This window comes from Bos taurus, chromosome Y, assembly GCF_002263795.3.
Source record: "Bos taurus isolate L1 Dominette 01449 registration number 42190680 breed Hereford chromosome Y, ARS-UCD2.0, whole genome shotgun sequence".
NCBI classification, from domain to species: Eukaryota; Metazoa; Chordata; class Mammalia; order Artiodactyla; family Bovidae; genus Bos; species Bos taurus.
In genome coordinates this window covers 7,031,835-7,049,771 of record NC_082638.1, presented here as the reverse complement: position 1 = coordinate 7,049,771, position 17,937 = coordinate 7,031,835, and the positions used below count along the sequence as shown (strand labels likewise).

Below are 17,937 nucleotides of genomic sequence, written 5' to 3'. Positions count from 1 at the left end.
CCATTCTGACTGGCATGAAATAGTATCTCATTGTGGTTTTGATTTGCATTTCTCTGATAATGAGTGATGTTGAGCATCTTTTCATGTGTTTGTTAGCCATCTGTATGTCTTCTTTGGAGAAATGTCTATTTAGTTATTTGGCCCATTTTTTGATTGGGTCGTTTATTTTTCTGGAATTGAGCTGCAGGAGTTGCTTGTATATTTTTGAGATTAGTTGTTTGTCAGTTGTTTCATTTGCTATTATTTTCTCCCATTCTGAAGGCTGTCTTTTCACCTTGCTTATAGTTTCTTTTGTTGTGCAGAAGCTTTTAATTTTAATTAGATCCTATTTGTTTATTTTTGCTTTTATTTCCAATATTCTGGGAGGTGGGTCATAGAGGAATCTGCTGTGATGTATGTCGGAGAGTGTTTTGCCTACGTTCTCCTCTAAGAGTTTTATAGTTTCTGGTCTTATGTTTAGATCTTTAATCCATTTTGAGTTTATTTTTGTGAATGGTGTTATAAAGTGTTCTAGTTTCATTCTTTTACAAGTGGTTGACCAGTTTTCCCAGCACCACTTGTTCAAGAGATTGTTTTTTCTCCATTGTATATTCTTGCTTCCTTTGTCAAAGATAAGGTGTCCATAGGTGCGTGGGTTTATCTCTGGGCTTTCTATTTTGTTCCATTGATCTATATTTCTGTCTTTGTGCCAGTAGCATACTGTCTTGATGACTGGCTTTGTAGTAGAGCCTGAAGTCAGGCAGGTTGATTCCTCCAGTTCCATTCTTCTTTCTCAAGATCACTTTGGCTATTTGAGGTTTTTTGTATTTCCATACAAATTGTGAAATTATTTGTTCTAGCTCTGTGAAAATACCGTTGGTAGCTTGATAGGGATTGCATTTAACCTATAGATTGCTTTGGGTAGTATACTCATTTTCACTATATTGATTCTTCCAATCCATGAACATGGTATATTTCTCCATCTATTAGTATTCTCTTTGATTTCTTTCATCAGTGTTTTATAGTTTTCTATATATAGGTCTTTAGTTTCTTTAGGTAGATATATTCCTAAGTATTTTATTCTTTTCATTGCAATGATGAATGAAATTGTTTCCTTAATTTCTCTTTCTATTTTCTCATTATTGGTGTATAGGAATGCAAGGGATTTCTGTGTGTTGATTTTATATCCTGCAACTTTACTATATTCATTAATTAGCTCTAGTAATTTTCTGGTGGAGTCTTTAGGGTTTATGTAGAGGATCATGTCATTTGCAAACAGTGAGAGTTTTACTTCTTCTTTTCCAATTTGGATTCCTTTTATTTCTTTTTGTGCTCTGATTGCTGTGGCCAAAACTTCCAAAACTATGTTGAATAGTAGTGATAACAGTGGGCACCCTTGTCTTGTTCCTGACTTTAGAGGAAATGCTTTCAATTTTTCACCATTGAGGATAATGTTTGCTGTGGGTTTGTCATATACAGCTTTTATTATGTTGAGGTATGTTCCTTCTATTCCTGTTTTCTGGAGAGTTTTTATCATAAATGGATGTTGAATTTTATCAAAGGCTTTCTCTGCATCTATTAAGATAATCATATGGCTTTTATTTTTTAATTTGTTAATGTGGTGTATTACATTGATTGGTTGCAGATATTGAAGAATCCTTGCATCCCTGGGATAAAGCCCACTTGGTCATGGTGTATGATCTGTTTAATGTGTTGTTGGATTCTTTTTTTTTTTTTTTTTTTAATGTCTCCTGCATTAGCAGGTGGGTTCTTTCTTTCTTTTTTTTTTTTTTTAACTTTACATAATTGTATTAGTTTTGCCAAATATCAAAATGAATCCGCCACAGGTATCCATGTGTTCCCCATCCTGAACCCTCCTCCCTCCTCCCTCTCCATACCATCCCTCTGGGTCATCCCAGTGCACCAGCCCCAAGCATCCAGTATCGTGCATTGAACCTGGACTGGCAACTCGTTTCTTACATGATATTTTCCATGTTTCAACGTCATTCTCCCAAATCTTTCCACCCTCTCCCTCTCCCACAGAGTCCATAAGACTGTTCTATACATCAGTGTCTCTTTTGCTGTCTCGTACACCAGGTTATTGTTACCATCTTTCTAAATTCCATATATATGCGTTAGTATACTGTATTTATGTTTTTCCTTCTGGCTTACTTCACTCTGTATAATAGGCTCCAGTTTCATCCACCTCATTAGAACTGATTCAAATGTATTCTTTTTAATGGCTGAGTAATACTCCATTGTGTATATGTACCACAGCTTTCTTATCCTTTCATCTGCTGATGGACATCTAGGTTGCTTCCATGTCCTGGCTATTATAAACAGTGCTGCAATGAACATTGGGGTACACGTGTCTCTTTCCCTTCTGGTTTCCTCAGTGTGTATGCCCAGCAGTGGGATTGCTGGATCATAAGGCAGTTCTATTTCCAGTTTTTTAAGGAATCTCCACACTGTTCTCCATAGTGGCTGTACTAGTTTGCATTCCCACCAACAGTGTAAGAGGGTTCCCTTTCCTCCACACCCTCTCCAGCATTTATTATTTGTATACTTTTGGATTGCAGCCATTCTGACTGGTGTGAAATGGTACCACATAGTGGTTTTGATTTGCATTTCTCTGATAATGAGTGATGTTGAGCATCTTTTCATGTGTTTGTTAGCCATCTGTATGTCTTCTTTGGAGAACTGTCTATTTAGTTCTTTGGCCCATTTTTTGATTGGGTCGTTTATTTTTCTGGAGTTGAGCTGTAGGAGTTGCTTGTATATTTTTGAGATTAGTTGTTTGTCAGTTGCTTCATTTGCTATTATTTTCTCCCATTCTGAAGGCTGTCTTTTCACCTTGCTAATAGTTTCCTTTGATGTGCAGAAGCTTTTAAGGTTAATTAGGTCCCATTTGTTTATTTTTGCTTTTATTTCCAATATTCTGAGAGGTGGGTCATAGAGGGTCCTGCTGTGATGTATGTCAGAGAGTGTTTTGCCTATGTTCTCCTCTAGGAGTTTTATAGTTTCTGGTCTTATGTTTAGATCTTTAATCCATTTTGAGTTTATTTTTGTGAATGGTGTTAGAAAGTGGTCTAGTTTCATTCTTTTATAAGTGGTTGACCAGATTTCCCAGCACCACTTGTTAAAGAGATTGTCTTTAATCCATTGTATATTCTCGCCTCCTTTGTCAAAGATAAGGTGTCCATATGTGCGTGGATTTATCTCTGGGCTTTCTATTTTATTCCATTGATCAATATTTCTGTCTTTGTGCCAGTACCATACTGTCTTGATAACTGTGGCTTTGTAGTAGAGCCTGAAGTCAGGTAGGTTGATTCCTCCAGTTCCATTCTTCTTTCTCAAGATCGCTTTGGCTATTCGAGGTTTTTTGTATTTCCATACAAATTGTGAAATTATTTGTTCTAGCTCTGTGAAGAATACTGTTGGTAGCTTGATAGGGATTGCATTTAATCTATAGATTGCTTTGGGTAGTATACTCATTTTCACTATATTGATTCTTCCAATCCATGAACATGGTATATTTCTCCATCTATTAGTGTCCTCTTTGATTTCTTTCACCAGTGTTTTATAGTTTTCTCTATATAGGTCTTTAGTTTCTTTAGGTAGATATATTCCTAAGTATTTTACTCTTTCTGTTGCAATGGTGAATGGAATTGTTTCCTTAATTTCTCTTTCTGTTTTCTCATTATTGGTGTATAGGAATGCAAGGGATTTCTGTGTGTTGATTTTATATCCTGCAACTTTACTATAGTCATTGATTATTTCTAGTAATTTTCTGGTGGAATCTTTAGGGTTTTCTATGTAGAGGATCATGTCATCTGCAAATAGTGAGAGTTTTACTTCTTCTTTTCCAATTTGGATTCCTTTTATTTCTTTTTGTGCTCTGATTGCTGTGGCCAAAACTTCCATAACTATGTTGAATAGTAATGGTGAAAGTGGGCACCCTTGTCTTGTTCCTGACTTTAGAGGAAATGCTTTCAATTTTTCACCATTGAGGATAATGTTTGCTGTGGGTTTGTCATATATAGCTTTTATTATGTTGAGGTATGTTCCTTCTATTCCTGCTTTCTGGAGAGTTTTTATCATAAATGGATGTTGAATTTTATCAAAGGCTTTCTCTGCATGTATTGAGATAATCATATGGTTTTTAGTTTTCAATTTGTTAATGTGGTGTATTACATTGATTGATTTGCGGATATTGAAGAATCCTTGCATTCCTGGGATAAAGCCCACGAAAACGGAGAGATCACAACAGACAACACAGAAATACAAAGGATCATAAGAGACTACTATCAACAATTATATGCCAATAAAATGCACAACGTGGAAGAAATGGACAAATTCTTAGAAAAGTACAACTTTCCAAAACTCGACCAGGAAGAAATAGAAAATCTTAACAGACCCATCACAAGCACAGAAATTGAAACTGTAATCAAAAATCTTCCAGCAAACAAAAGCCCCGGTCCAGACGGCTTCACAGCTAAATTCTACCAAAAATTTAGAGAAGAGCTAATACCTATCCTGCTCAAACTGTTGTTGGATTCTGATTGCTAGAATTTTATTAAGGATTTTTGCATCTATGTTCATCAGTGATATTGGCCTGTAGTTTTCTTTTTTTGTGTGTGGCATCTTTATCAGGTTTTGGTATTAGGGCGATGGTGGTCTCATAGAATGTGTTTGGAAGTTTACCTTCCTCTGCAATTTTCTGGAAGAGTTTGAGTAGGATAGGTGTCAGTTCTTCTCTAAATTTTTGGTAGAATTCAGCTGTGAAGCCGTCAGGACCTAGGCTTTTGTTTGTTGGGAGATTTTTGATTACAGTTTGAATTTCCGTGCTTGTGATGAGTCTGTTAAGACTTTCTATTTCTTCCTGGTTCAGTTTTGGAAAGTTGTACTTTTCTAAGAATTTGTCCGTTTCTTCCAAGTTGTCCTTTTTATTGGCATATAATTGCTGATAGTAGTCTCTTATGATCCTTTGTATTTCTGTGTTGTCTGTTGTGATCTCTCCATTTTCATTTCTAATTTTATTGATTTGATTTTTCTCCCTTTGTTTCTTGATGAGTCTGGCTAGTGGTTTGCCCATTTTATTTATCCTTTCAAAGAATCAGTTTTGGCTTTGTTGATTTTTGCTATGGTCTCCTTTGTTTCTTTTGCATTTATTTCTGCCCTAATTTTTAAGATTTCTTTCCTTCTACTAACCCTGGGCTTCTTCATTTCTTCCTTTTCTAATTGCTTTAGGTGTAGAATTAAGGTTATTTATTTGACTTTTTTCTTGTTTCTTGAGGTATGCCTGTATTGCTATGAACTTTCCCCTTAGCAGTGCTTTTACAGTGTCCCATAGGTTTTGGGTTGTTGTGTTTTCATTTTCATTTGTGTCTATGCATATTTTGATTTCTTTTTTGATTTCTTCTGTGATTTGTTGGTTATTCAGCAGTGTGTTATTCAGCCTCCATATGTTGGAATTTTTAATAGTTTTTCTCCTGTAATTGAGATCTAATCTTACTGCATTGTGGTTGGAAAAGATGCTTGGAATGATATCAATTTTTTTGAATTTACCAAGGCTAGATTTATGGCCCAGGATGTGATGTATCTTGGAGAAGGTTCCATGTAAGCTTGAGAAAAAGGTGAAATTCGTTGTTTTTGGGTGAAATGTCCTATAGGGATCAATCAGGTCTAACTGGTCTATTGTTATCATTTAAGTTTGTGTTTCTTTGTTAATTTGCTATTTAGTTTATCTATCCATAGGTGTGAGTGGGATATTAAAATCTCCCACTATTATTGTGTTATTGTTAATTTCCCCTTTCATACTTGTTAGCATTTGTCTTACATATTGCGGTGCTCCTATGTTGAGTGCATATATAATTGTTATATCTTCTTGGATTGATCCTTTGATCATTACGTAGTGTCCTTCTTTGTCTCTTTTTACAACCTTTGTTTTAAAGTTTATTTTATCTGATATGAGTATTGCTACTCCTGCTTTCTTTTGATCCCTATTTGCATGGAATATCTTTTTTCAGCCCTTCACTTTCAGTCTGTATGTGTCCCCTGTTTTGACGTGGGTCTCTTGTAGACAACATATATAGGGGCCTTCTTTTTGTATCCATTCAGCCAGTCTTTGTCTTTTGGTTGGGGCATTCAACCCATTTACGTTTAAGGTAATTACTGATAAGTATGATCCCGTTGCCATTTACTTTATTGTTTTGGGTTTGAGTTCATACACCATTTTTGTGTTTCCTGTCTAGAGAATATCCTTTAGCATTTGTTGGATAGCTGGTTTGGTGGTGCTGAATTCTCTCAGTTTTTGCTTGTCTGTAAAGCTTTTGATTTCTCCTTCATATTTGAATGAGATCCTTGCTGGGTACAGTAATCTGGGCTGTAGGTTATTGTCTTTCATCACTTTAAGTATGTCTTGCCATTCCCTCTTGGCCGAAAGAGTTTCTATTAAAAGATCAGCTGTTATCCTTATGGGAATCCCCTTGTGTGTTATTTGTTGTTTTTCCCTTGCTGCTTTTAATATTTGTTCTTTGTGTTTGATCTTTGTTAATTTGATTAACATGTGTCTTGGGGTGTTTTGCCTTGGGTTTATCCTGTTTGGGACTCTGGGTTTCTTGGACTTGGGTGATTATTTCCTTCCCCATTTTAGGGAAGTTTTCAAATGTTATCTCCTCAAGCATTTTCTCATGGTCTTTCTTTTTGTCTTCTTCTCCTGGGACTCCTATGATTCGAATGTTGTAGCGTTTAATATTGTGCTGGAGGTCTCTGAGATTGTCCTCATTTCTTTTAATTCGTTTTTCTTTTTTCCTCTCTGATTCACTTATTTCTACCATTTTATCTTCTATTTCAGTAATCCTATCTTCTGCCTCCATTATTCTACTATTTGTTGCCTCCAGAGTGTTTTTTTAATCTCATTTATTGCATTATTCATTATAATTAACTTTTTAAAATTTTTTTCTAGGTCCTTGTTAAACCTTTCTTGCATTTTCTCAGTCCTTGCCTCCAAGCTATTTATCTGTGATTCCATTTTTATTTCAAGATTTTTGATCATTTTCACTATCATTATTTGGAATTCTTTATCAGGTAGATTTTTTATCTCTTCCTCTTTTGTTTGGTTTGGTGGGCATTTATCCTGTTCCTTTACCTGCTGGGTATTCCTCTGTCTCTTCATCTTGTTTATATTGCTGAGTTTGGGGTGGCCTTTCTGTATTCTGGCAGTTTGTGGAGTTCTCTTTATTATGGAGTTTCCTCGATGTGGGTGGGGTTGTATTGGTGGCTTGTCAAGGTTTCTTGGTTAGGGAAGCTTGTGTCGGTGTTCTGGTGGGTGGAGCTGGATTTCTTCTCTCTAGAGTACAATGAAGTGTCTAGTAATGAGTTATGAGATGTCAGTGGATTTGGAGTAACTTTGGGCAGTATGTATATTGAAGCTCAGGGCTGTGTTCCTGTGTTGCTGGAGAATTTGTGTGGTATGTCTTGCTCTGGAACTTGTTGGCCGTTGGGTGGTGCTTGGTTTCAGTGTAGGTATGGAGGCGTTTGATAAGCTCCTATCACTTAATGTTCCCTGGAGTCAGGTGTTCTATGATGCTCTCAGGATTTGGACTTAAGCCTCCTGCTTCTGGTTTTCAGTCTTATTTTTACAGTAGTCTCAAGACTTCTCCTTCTATATAGCACCATTGACAAAACATCTAGGTTAAAGAAGAAAAGTTTTTCCATAGTGAGGGACACCCAGAGAGGTTCAAAGAGTTACATGGAGAATAGAAGAGAAGAGGGAGGGGGAGTTAGAGGTGACCCGAATGAGATGAGGTGGAATCAAAAGAGGAGAGAGCGAGCTAGCCAGTAATCACTTCCTTATGTGAGCTCCACAGTCTGGACCGCTCAGAGATGTGTACGGAGTTATAGAGAGAAGAGAAGAGGGAGGAAGGAGACAGAGGTGGCCAGGAGGATAAAAGCGGGGAATGAAAAGGACAGAGACAGATCCAGCCAGTAACCACTTCTCTAAGTGTCCTCCACCGTCTGGAATACACAGAGATTCAGAGAGCTGGGTAGAGAAGAGAAGAGGGAGGGAGGAGACAGAGGTGACCTAGTGGAGAGAAAGGAGAGTCCAAAGAGGGAGAGAGCAGTCAAGCCAGTAATCTTGCTCCCAAGTTAAAATAGGTACTGAAGATTGGGTTCTTAAAGACACAAAATTGATAACAAATACCAAAAAACAAAGATTAAAATTCTAAAGTAGAGGTTGGATTTTCAAAAATACAATATTAAAGAAAAGAAGAAGAAAAAAGTCACAAAAGTTATTAAAATATATATATATATATATATATATATATATATATGAAGTTTGCTTTAAAAAATAGTCTTTTTTTTGGAAAAGTAATAGGTTATAAAAATGAAAATTAAAGGAGTAATAGAGGACTTAAAAAATTTTTTTAAGTTAAAAAAAGAAAATAAAAAAAGAAGAAAAAAAGAAAAGAATGATCGTAAAAATAGTAAAAATATATCTAGGACTTTCTCTGGTGTTGTGGGCAATATGCGGTCAGTTCATTTTCAGATAGTTTCTTGGTCTGGCTTATATTTCTCAAGATCTATAGGCCCCTTCCTATGTAGTCGGTACTAACTACAGGGTTTTAATCTACTGCACCTGTCACTTTCAAGGCGGTTCCCTCGGTTTTAGCTTCTGTTTGCTGGTTTCTTCAGTGTCTGATTTGCGCCCTGACACAATGGGCCGGTGATGGACACTGTTTTAGGCTCGCTTGTTCAGTCGCGCTGTGGGGAGGGAGGGACACTGCAAACAAATAACACTGGCGTGCGCTCACAACATCTCAGCCACACTGGGCCTGCCCCCACTCATGGCGCCTGCACCCTCCCTGCCCACACAGCTCAGGCTCTAGGTTGCTCTGGTGGGAACCGTTCGAGGCCAGCCCTGGGCTGCATGCACCTCCCAGGTCTAAGCTGCTGTTTCAGGCACTTGGGTAGTCCTCAGAGGCGCAGACTCTGTTGGGCCTGGGTTTTGTGCCCTTCCCAGCTCCAAGCAGCTCAGGTGATAAGGTGTTTGGCGAGCGCAGTAACTGCGACTTATTGCCTGTCCCGTCCCTGCCGCTCGGTTTTCTGGGTGTACAACCAGCGCACCTTCTCAGGCGGATGACTGTCCAGAACCCCAAGAAGTCTTAGTAACCAAAGAAGCCTGCTTGCAGTTTGGTAGATAATGTCTCTCTGGGGCTGCGAGTGCCTGCTTCTGGCTCTGGCTGCCTGTCACTGGAGGGGGATGGTCTGCAGCTGGCTAGTTCTGTTCAGTCCTTTGTTCTGTGTGCGGGCCTGGTGGTGTCTTAAGGCTTTTCATGTGGTAGCTATCCCACAGTCTGGCTTGCTAGCCCGAATTAGCTCGCTCTGATTAGCCTTGGGGGCATTCAGGCCCGATCCTTAGTCTAAACAACGCAGTCTGCGCTGCTTCTCCACTGGGGCTTACCATTGGGCTAGTAATCTGTGGGTTTTATTTACTTATTTTTCCTCCCTATTATGTTGCCCTCTGTGCTTCGAAGGTTCGGCACAGACTTGGCAGTGAGTGTTTGGAAACACTCTCTGGAAACACTGTTTGGAAACACCAGTTTCCTGGTGTTTGGAAACTTCTCTCTTTTTAAGACTCTCTTCCGGGACAGAGCTCCGTCTCTACCTCTTTTGTCTCTTTTTTGATGTATTTTTCCTACCTCCTTTCGAAGACAATGGGCTGCTTTTCTGGGTGCCTGATGTCCTCTGCCGGCATTCATCAGTTGTTTTGTGGATTTTACTCAGCGTTTAAATGTTCTTTTGATGAATTTGTGGGGGAGAAAGTGGTCTTCCCGTCCTATTCCTCCGCCATCTTAGGATCGCCTCCCCACCACCTCTTCTTAATATCTTCTGCTTCTGTTAGGTCCATACCATTTCTGCCCTTTTTTGAGCCCATCTTTGCATGAAGTATTTCCTTGGTATCTCTAATTTTCTTGATGAAACCTATAGTCTTTCCCATTCTATTATTTTCCTCTGTTTCTTTGCACTGATCACTGAAAAAGGCTTTCTTATTTCTTCCTGCTATTCTTTGGATAGCCCCCTAAATAACAGAGAGCTCTAAATGTGCTACCAAAACATGAGATGATGCTTTCTACAGTGAGTGATAGAAGGATCAAGAACAGGGAATGAAGAGAAAAAATTAAAAATTTATGTCCTTTTCCTTCTGCCTCTGAAACTCAGCTTGCTCCTTGCAAAGTCTAGATCATTTAGGTCTCAGAAAGTGGGGACTCAGAATACTAGCAACTGGAGCTTATCTCAGTCATCCTTTTCCTGCTCTTTACAATTGTCCTAGCCCCTGCTAACCTGCTTAATCATGCCTGTCCATGTATAAAATCTCTGTAACTCCTCTGTTCAGGGCTCAGAGCTTGGAGTGTTAACTGCTCTGGGATCGCCAGTTTTAATAAATTTGAGTTCTCCAACTCTCTGGGTGTGGTACTTGGTTTCTCAATAGTGGTTTCGGCAACATTACCACCAGCACCACCTGGGAAGCCCTAAACCATTTTATGAGAATATGTGTGTGCTTAGTCTATTCAGAAGGAATAATAAACACCTCTGAATACCCTTTCTGCTTTAGTATGAAGCTTAGTGACCAAACACACTTCACCAGCAAAAAGAACTAGCCCAATCTGAATTTGTAAAGGGAAATGAAACCTCTAGGGTTTCACTGTAAAGACAGAGCAGACCGACCCTGCCTGTGTTATGCTCTGGGTAACCTTCAGTTAGCACTGAAAGTCTAGAATAGAAAAACATGTGTTTGTATTTTCAGGGAAAAATCATGAGGAGAGTGTCAAGGAAGATGGACTCTTGTTTGACAGGTGGGAGCCCAGTTCTGAAGAAGAAGGAACACAATGGGAAGTTAAAAAAGGCAGGCCTTGGACTTGAGCAATGAGAGAAATTTTCAAGTAGATATAACCTAAGACAAAAATGGAGATTAAAAAACCAAAAAAACAGCAGCTCCTTTCATTGTAATGAAAGGCCTAAGAATGAGAAACCCTGAAGAGGTGTCATTTGACTATTTTTCATTTATACACTATTGAAAGGTTGCTGCTGTGAGCTGAGTGTTACACATGTGACCCCCAGAGGAGACAATTTCAATCTGGGGTCAGAGACAAGGCTTGGAGCTTTTTGTATAGCAAAATTTTATTAAAGTTTAACAGAGATAGGGAAAGCTTCTGAGATAGACATCAGAAGGGGACAGAAAGTGTGCCCCCTTGCTAGTTTTTAGCAGGTGTTTTATGTCTGTTGAGTGAGTGAATGAAAGTTGCTCAGTGGTGTCTGACTGTTTGTGACCCCATGGACTGTCCATGGAATTCTCTAGGCCAGAGTACTGGAGTGGATAGCCTTTCTTATCCCAACCCAGGGACTGAACCCAGGAATAATCCACTGCATTGCAGGCAGACTGTTTACCAGCTGAGCCACAAGGGAATCCCAAAGCTATTAATCAGATAAGAGAGACACCTCAAGGATGAGGGAGTTTCACCATGACCCTCTCCCACAATATGCATTTTTGAGATAGGATGGCACGAAGTGTGTCACTCCCCGGCCATAAAACAATTGACAGTAATACTGGTTTGTTGAGCCATTATCAGCCCAATGTTTGAGAAAAGAAAAAAAGTCTTGGGTGGAACCATTTTGAAGAAAGGCAGATTCCAAAGCAAATACACAGTTTAGGAAAAATGTTTCCAGAAGAAAAATGCATTGGTTAGCTCAAGGCAGAAATGGATATTGTCAACATAGAATTAAAAGAAGTCTGTGTGCAAAAAAGGAAAAAAAGGTCTGCCTCTTGCAGTTTATTTCCTCCTTCCGCTTGGGGAGCTCTGGCCTTCCTGTCTGTTACACTCCCACTGTAGTATCAAATAGAACTAGGAATAAAAATCACACTGGATTACATATGAATTTTTATTGAGCAGTTTTTCTCACTACAGAGAATTCACAGGCCACTATTTATGATCACAGAGTAAGAAGCTGGGCAGCAAATGTGGTTAACAAATGTCATCTGGTTCTTCACGAGAAAAGCCCCCAAAACTAAATTAGGGAAAGAGAAAAATATTTGCTACATTCTTATCATGTTTATTCTGTGATTTCTATCATGTTCTCATTCCTTTTCTGTGGGGTTTCTACCCCTGCTCATGATTTTTATCAGTAATTTTACAGGTTAATAAAATGTAGTAGTTGTTTTTTTTAAGTCAGTCTTTATGACTGTTTGTTATAGGCAGACTCAAATATCTGAATGTTTCCCTGATTGAGAATGAACCAGCAATATGCTAAATGGTTTGCATTAGAACACAAAATGTTGGGGACACCACAGATTTTGTCTTTGCCACTAGATGGCAGTATGTCCACTTCTGAGCTCTCTCTGACCACCATTTTGGAACAATGACACAACACGGAGGTGGAGATGAGAATTTTTCAATTAGATCTGTATTCATTTTATTAAACACTTTATGATTTCTCTAGGAACTACTTTTGAAATATATATGTAACTGAAGATTCTATAAGGCAGTGACTTTTAAACACAGTATTCTGCAAGCACACCAGAATAAATTGCATGGAAGGCATTCTCAACATAGTATATTAGACTTGGATAAAACATTACTGTCTCATGACTAACACATTTGTCATTTCATCATAGAGCTTCCAATATATTTAGTTCTTGTTCTCAAATTATTAAGACATGTCTCAACTTCTACAAACTTTGACAAATCATTTACTCAAACAAAAGCTATGACATTTTGTCAGGAGTTACAGATATTGAGAAGGCTGGAGCTCTGTGTGACCCTTCAGATTTTCTATGCTTCTCCCTTTGTCTCCAACAGAGAAGGCAGATCGTTATCCCAAGGTTTTCAAGTAAACCACAGAAGCCCTCAGTACTCCTCACCCACAGACACCTGTCCACAGCATCAGCACCTTATCTGTAGTGTCCTGGTCTTGATTCTGTTGCAGGATTTTCATGTATTTCTCTAGATGATTTTCACCACTAACAGATATAGATTTGTCTTTCATTTCCTGAACACTCATTTCGAAGTTTTTTCCATTTCCAACTTCAATGATTATTCAATTAGCCTCTGAAATGGGCACCAAAATAGGAAGAATAAATATTTTAGAACTTTTAAGTTGAAAACACACAGTAATATAATCCTGATCTTTTACCTACAACCCACATGAAAAGAATTGTTTTTTAATCGAAGTCATTGGTATCATTAAAGTAGGGACAAAAACATGACATCTCAATGAAAAAATGGGTTAATATGCCTCAACTGGGATTCTCTGGTGGCTCAGACAGTTAAGAATTCACATGCAATGCAGGAAACCTGGGTTCAATCCCTGGGTCAGGAAGATACCCTGGAGAAGGAAATGGCAACCCACTCTAATATTCTTGCCTGGAGAACCCTGTGGACAGAGGAGCCTGGCAGGCTAAAGTCCCCTGGGTAGCAAAGAGTCAGACACAACTGAGCAAACACACACAGAGTGAGAAAATCACCACAAAAGAAGGTCCTTCTCATTCATGAGCCTGTTTCGAGGACCAGTTGAGGATGCATGGGAGAAGGCTGGCCTTGCTATCTTGAACCAGGAGACCTGAGGCCTGTGTGCTCTGCAGCTGTGTTTATGTCATCCAAGGCTGGTTTACTTCCCCACTCCTCCTAGGACTCAGAGACAGAGGGGACTCCCTCTCCCACCACCATGATTACCCTTTCCCGATCCAGCATTTCAAGTTCTCCCCACTCTCTCTGCAGAGTTTCTTGCCGTTTGGTCTGCCTCTGCTCTTCTTCCTGCCTTTGTTGCTTGGCCTGCTGTTCCCAAAGTTTATCTTCTTCCTTCCGTTCTCCAAGTGGTTTCTGGTTGACACCTAATGGGACAGAAAATGAAGAACCAATAGTTTTCAGAAGCAAATTTTTCAAACAGGGGATAGGTGTGCAGGGTGGGGGGAGGGGGATTGCCAAGCCCCAGAGAAATTGTGTGATTCTCAGCTGCCACTGTGCACTTGCTTCAAGGGGCTGCTCCACTCTCACTGTCCTCAGAGCCCCTAAACCCACCCTGAGCAGCACGCCCTGCCCACCTCTCAACTGTGCCCCCCATTCCCACTCTGACTGCAGAGGCGAGCCCTGCATTTTCACCTCTGCATTTGGTTTCAAGCCCGCCACATTCTTAGGAGACTTTTTTTTTTTTTTTCCTGCAGCTTGAACATGCAGATGTGTTTTGTCTTTTTTTTTTTTTAATTGGAGGCTAATTACTTTACAATATTGTAGTGGTTTTTGTCATATATTGACATGAATCCACCATGGGTGTACATGTGTTCCACATCCAGTACCCGCCTCCCACCTCCCTCACCATCCCCATCCCATCCCTCAGAGTCATCCCAGTGCCCCAGCCCTGAGCACCCTAGGATTCTGACCCAATCATTTGTCACCATTTATTCCCACAGCACTTTGGTCATTCCCCTGACCCTACTCCCATGAGGGCGTGAGAATCTCCTGCCCAAAGGAGGACAAAATCACGACCCTCAGCTCCCTACTCAAGCTACCTGGTGAACACTCCATTCCTTTCAGGCAGATCCCTCCCTGGGGTTTGGGACTGCCATCATTCCCCCATAATTCCTCTTGTCCCTCTCTGTCCTCTCTGGCTTCATACCAATGCTTCTATGGGGGCAGTTCCCTGCCATCTGCACATGGCAATCCCACAACGGCAGTTTCCCTCTGGCCCCTGTGACTGAGATCACTCTATGCTCTATCCACCACCCCCAGGGCTTCAGGCTCCCACCTCCTCATCCTGCTGCTACAGTGAGGGTCCTGATCACCCTTCACTGACAGCGCCAACACCAGTCTCTGTGCTCCCTGACACCAGTCTCTCAGCCTTCAAGTCAGCTTGCTTCCTTAGCACCTGTCACCTCCTGAAGAGAAGGAAGGGAAGCACTGTGTGCTGTCTCTGCTCCGGTAGAGTCGAGACCACCGCAGCCAAGGCCCTGTCAACTGACCTTTTCTTTCTGGACTGAATTCCTCCATGACCACCAGTTTTGCACATCTAACCTCCACCAGCACATTCACTGTCACTTGACTCCAGCTGCTCTTCTCTGCCACCTTTGCTCCCACAGTCTCCCTAATTGATGAATTCCTCCCCCACCTCTCCCCACAAAACCACCTAGCCTGTAAACCCCACCCATGTGTACACCCAGTACCCCTCCTCCCCCATAGGGATGGGGAACCTCTCCAGTGCCTGTTGTGTCCACAATCATGTGTTATTTACTTTCTGTTCCTTCAGGATGAGTCTCAGGCTTCCTTTGCCTACTCCAGAGAGCCTACAGCATCTCATAGGTTGAATTACATTCCAAATCCACTGCTTATGCTTTTTCCTCCAGTTTTGACTGAAAAACCTCAGCACCCACCCCCAACAGTGCTGAAAAACAGACAAATTCACTGCTTCAACACAGGACTCTGAATCTCTGTGCCGGGACCTGTTTTATATCACCAATGAAACTGAGCTTGCTCTCCTCACAGGAAGAGAGGCAACACAGGCTTGTCTTACCCTTCATCCTGGCTGTTAACCTGACTATCAGGAAGCAGGCACTATTTATTTTCACAGGCAGAAAGGCAACCTTCTGCCTCCTTGCTGGGGACAAGGGTCACCCCTGAAGGGTGCAGCCACACTTCTGAACACTCATTTTAAGAAGACATTACTCAGTTCAGTTCAGTCATTCAGTAGTGCATGCCTTTTTGTGACCGCATGGACTACAGCACTCCAGGCCTCCCTGTCCATCACCAACTCTTGGAGCCTGTTCAAATTCACGTCTATCGAGTCGGTGATGCCATCTAACCCTATCATCCTCTGTCGTCCCCTTCTTTTCCTGCCCTCAATCTTTCCCAGCATTAGTGTCTTTTCCAATGAGTCAGTTCTTTGCATCAGGTGGCCAAAATACTGAAGTTCAGCTTCAGCATCAGACCTTCCAATGAATATTCAGGACTGGTTTCCTTTAGGACTGACTGGTTTGATCTCCTTGTAGTCCAAGGGACTCTCAAGAGTCTTCTCCAACACCACAGTTCAAAAGCATCCATTCTTCCATGCTCAGTTTTCTTTATGGTGCAACTCGCACATCCGCATGTGGTTACTGAAAAAACCATAGCTTTGACTAGACAGACCTCTGTTGGCAAAGTAATGCTCTGCTTTTATATACACTGTCCAGGTTTGTCATAGGTTTTCTTCCAAGGAGCAAGCATGTTTTAATTTTATGGCTGCAGTTGCCATCTGCAGTGATTTCGGAGCCCCCCAAAATACAGTCTGTCACTATTTCAATTGTTTCCCCATCTATTTGGCATGAGGTGATGGGTACCATGATCTCAGTTTTCTGAGTGTTGAGCTTTAAGCCAACTTTTCACTCTCCTCTTTCACTTTCATGAAGAGGCTTTTTAGTTCCTTTTCACTTTTTGTTATATGGGTGGTGTCATCAGCATATCTTGATTTCAGCTTGTATTTCATCCAACCCAGCATTTCTCATGATATATTCTGCATCTAAGTTAAATAAGCAGGGTAACAATATATAGTCTTGACATACTTCTTTCCCAGTTTGGAAACAGTCCATTGTTTCATGCCTCATTCTAACCATGCCTGCTTGCTTCTTGACCTGCAGATTTCTCAGGAGGCAGGTCAGGTGGTCTCTTATGTCCATCTCTTTAAAATTTTCCACAGTTTGTGTGATTCACACAGTCAAAGGTTTTGGTGTAGTCAATAAAGCAGAATTAGATGTTTTTCTGGAACTCTCTTGTTTTTTTTGATGGTCCAGTGGATGTTGGCCATTTGATTTCTGGTTCCTTTGCCTTTTTAAAATCCAGCTTGAACATCTGGAAGTTCACGGTTCACATACTGTTGAAGCTTCACTTGGAGAATTTTGAGCATTACTTGGTTAGCATGTGAGATGAATGCAATCATCAAGTAATTTGAACATTCTTTGGCATTGTCTTTCTTTGGGATTAAAACAAAAAAATGACCTTTTCTAGTCCTGTGGCCTCTGATGAGTTTTTCAAATTTGCTGGCATATTGAGTGCAGCACTTTCACAGCCTTTTAGGATTTGAAATAGCTCATCTGGAGTTCCATCACTTCCATTAGCTTTGTTCATAGTGATGATTTCTAAGGCCCACTTGACTTTGCATTCCAGGATGAGTGATCGCACCATCATGATTATCAGTGTCATTAAGATGTTTTTGTTTAGTTCTGTGTATTTTTGCCACCTCTTCTTAATATCTTCTGCTCCTGTTAGGTCCATACTATTTCTGTCCTTTATTTTGCCCATCTTTGCATGAAATGTTCCCTTGACATTATTACAATGAATTATATAAAAATATAATAATATAATTATTATAATGAACATAAGAGAAGACATTATTATAAGAACTGTTACCTCTCACAGGTGGAACATTAATCTCCTCACTTGGTTTCTTTTATTTTGTTATTTCTATTCCCATCTCTGTCAGATGGCTGCCACCACTGCTACTGAGTATCCATTTGAATGGGGCTCCCTGGTGATGGGTTTCTGATTACACCTTGCCCCCAAATTGGAGAAGCTCCACAAAGCAGGGACTGCTTGATTGCACAATGCCCTGCCCCCAGGAAAGTCCCCAGCATAGAAAAAGCTCTTGATCAAGCCACCCTAAATGAATGTTTTCCACAATGATTTACACTGGAATCAGCAAAATCATCTCTTACAATCTTTCTTCTGACAGCAATTCCTCCTGTTCCTGAGTATGGTGACTTCACACTGCCTATAAGAGTCTTTGCACAGCTTTGGGGGAGGATGTTTCCCCAATGTTTGGAAACCACCAGTGTCGGGAGCCAGCACTGGAGTTCCCACCCATGACAATGGTCATGAGGAGAGGCCTGATATGTAAAGGCGAGTCAGGACTCGAGGGGCCCCCCTGGACCTGCCT

General features: G+C 40.4%; 1 protein-coding gene and 1 pseudogene across 1 annotated transcript in view; both read right to left on the bottom strand.

Annotated features, from left to right (window-relative positions):
- The window catches only part of LOC100271757 (Y-linked oral-facial-digital syndrome 1 pseudogene), a 63,608-nt pseudogene continuing 57,975 nt past the window's right edge, over nucleotides 12,305-17,937 (bottom strand).
- The window catches only part of LOC100335202 (oral-facial-digital syndrome 1 Y-linked), a 63,608-nt gene continuing 57,975 nt past the window's right edge, over nucleotides 12,305-17,937 (bottom strand). The window contains exons 17-18 of the mRNA NM_001281905.1: nucleotides 13,713-13,870; nucleotides 12,305-13,088 (exon numbers count right to left, since the gene is read on the bottom strand). Coding sequence (NP_001268834.1) covers nucleotides 13,074-13,088; nucleotides 13,713-13,870 — 173 coding nt within the window. The 3' untranslated portion in view covers nucleotides 12,305-13,073. The remainder of the gene's footprint in view (nucleotides 13,089-13,712; nucleotides 13,871-17,937) is intronic.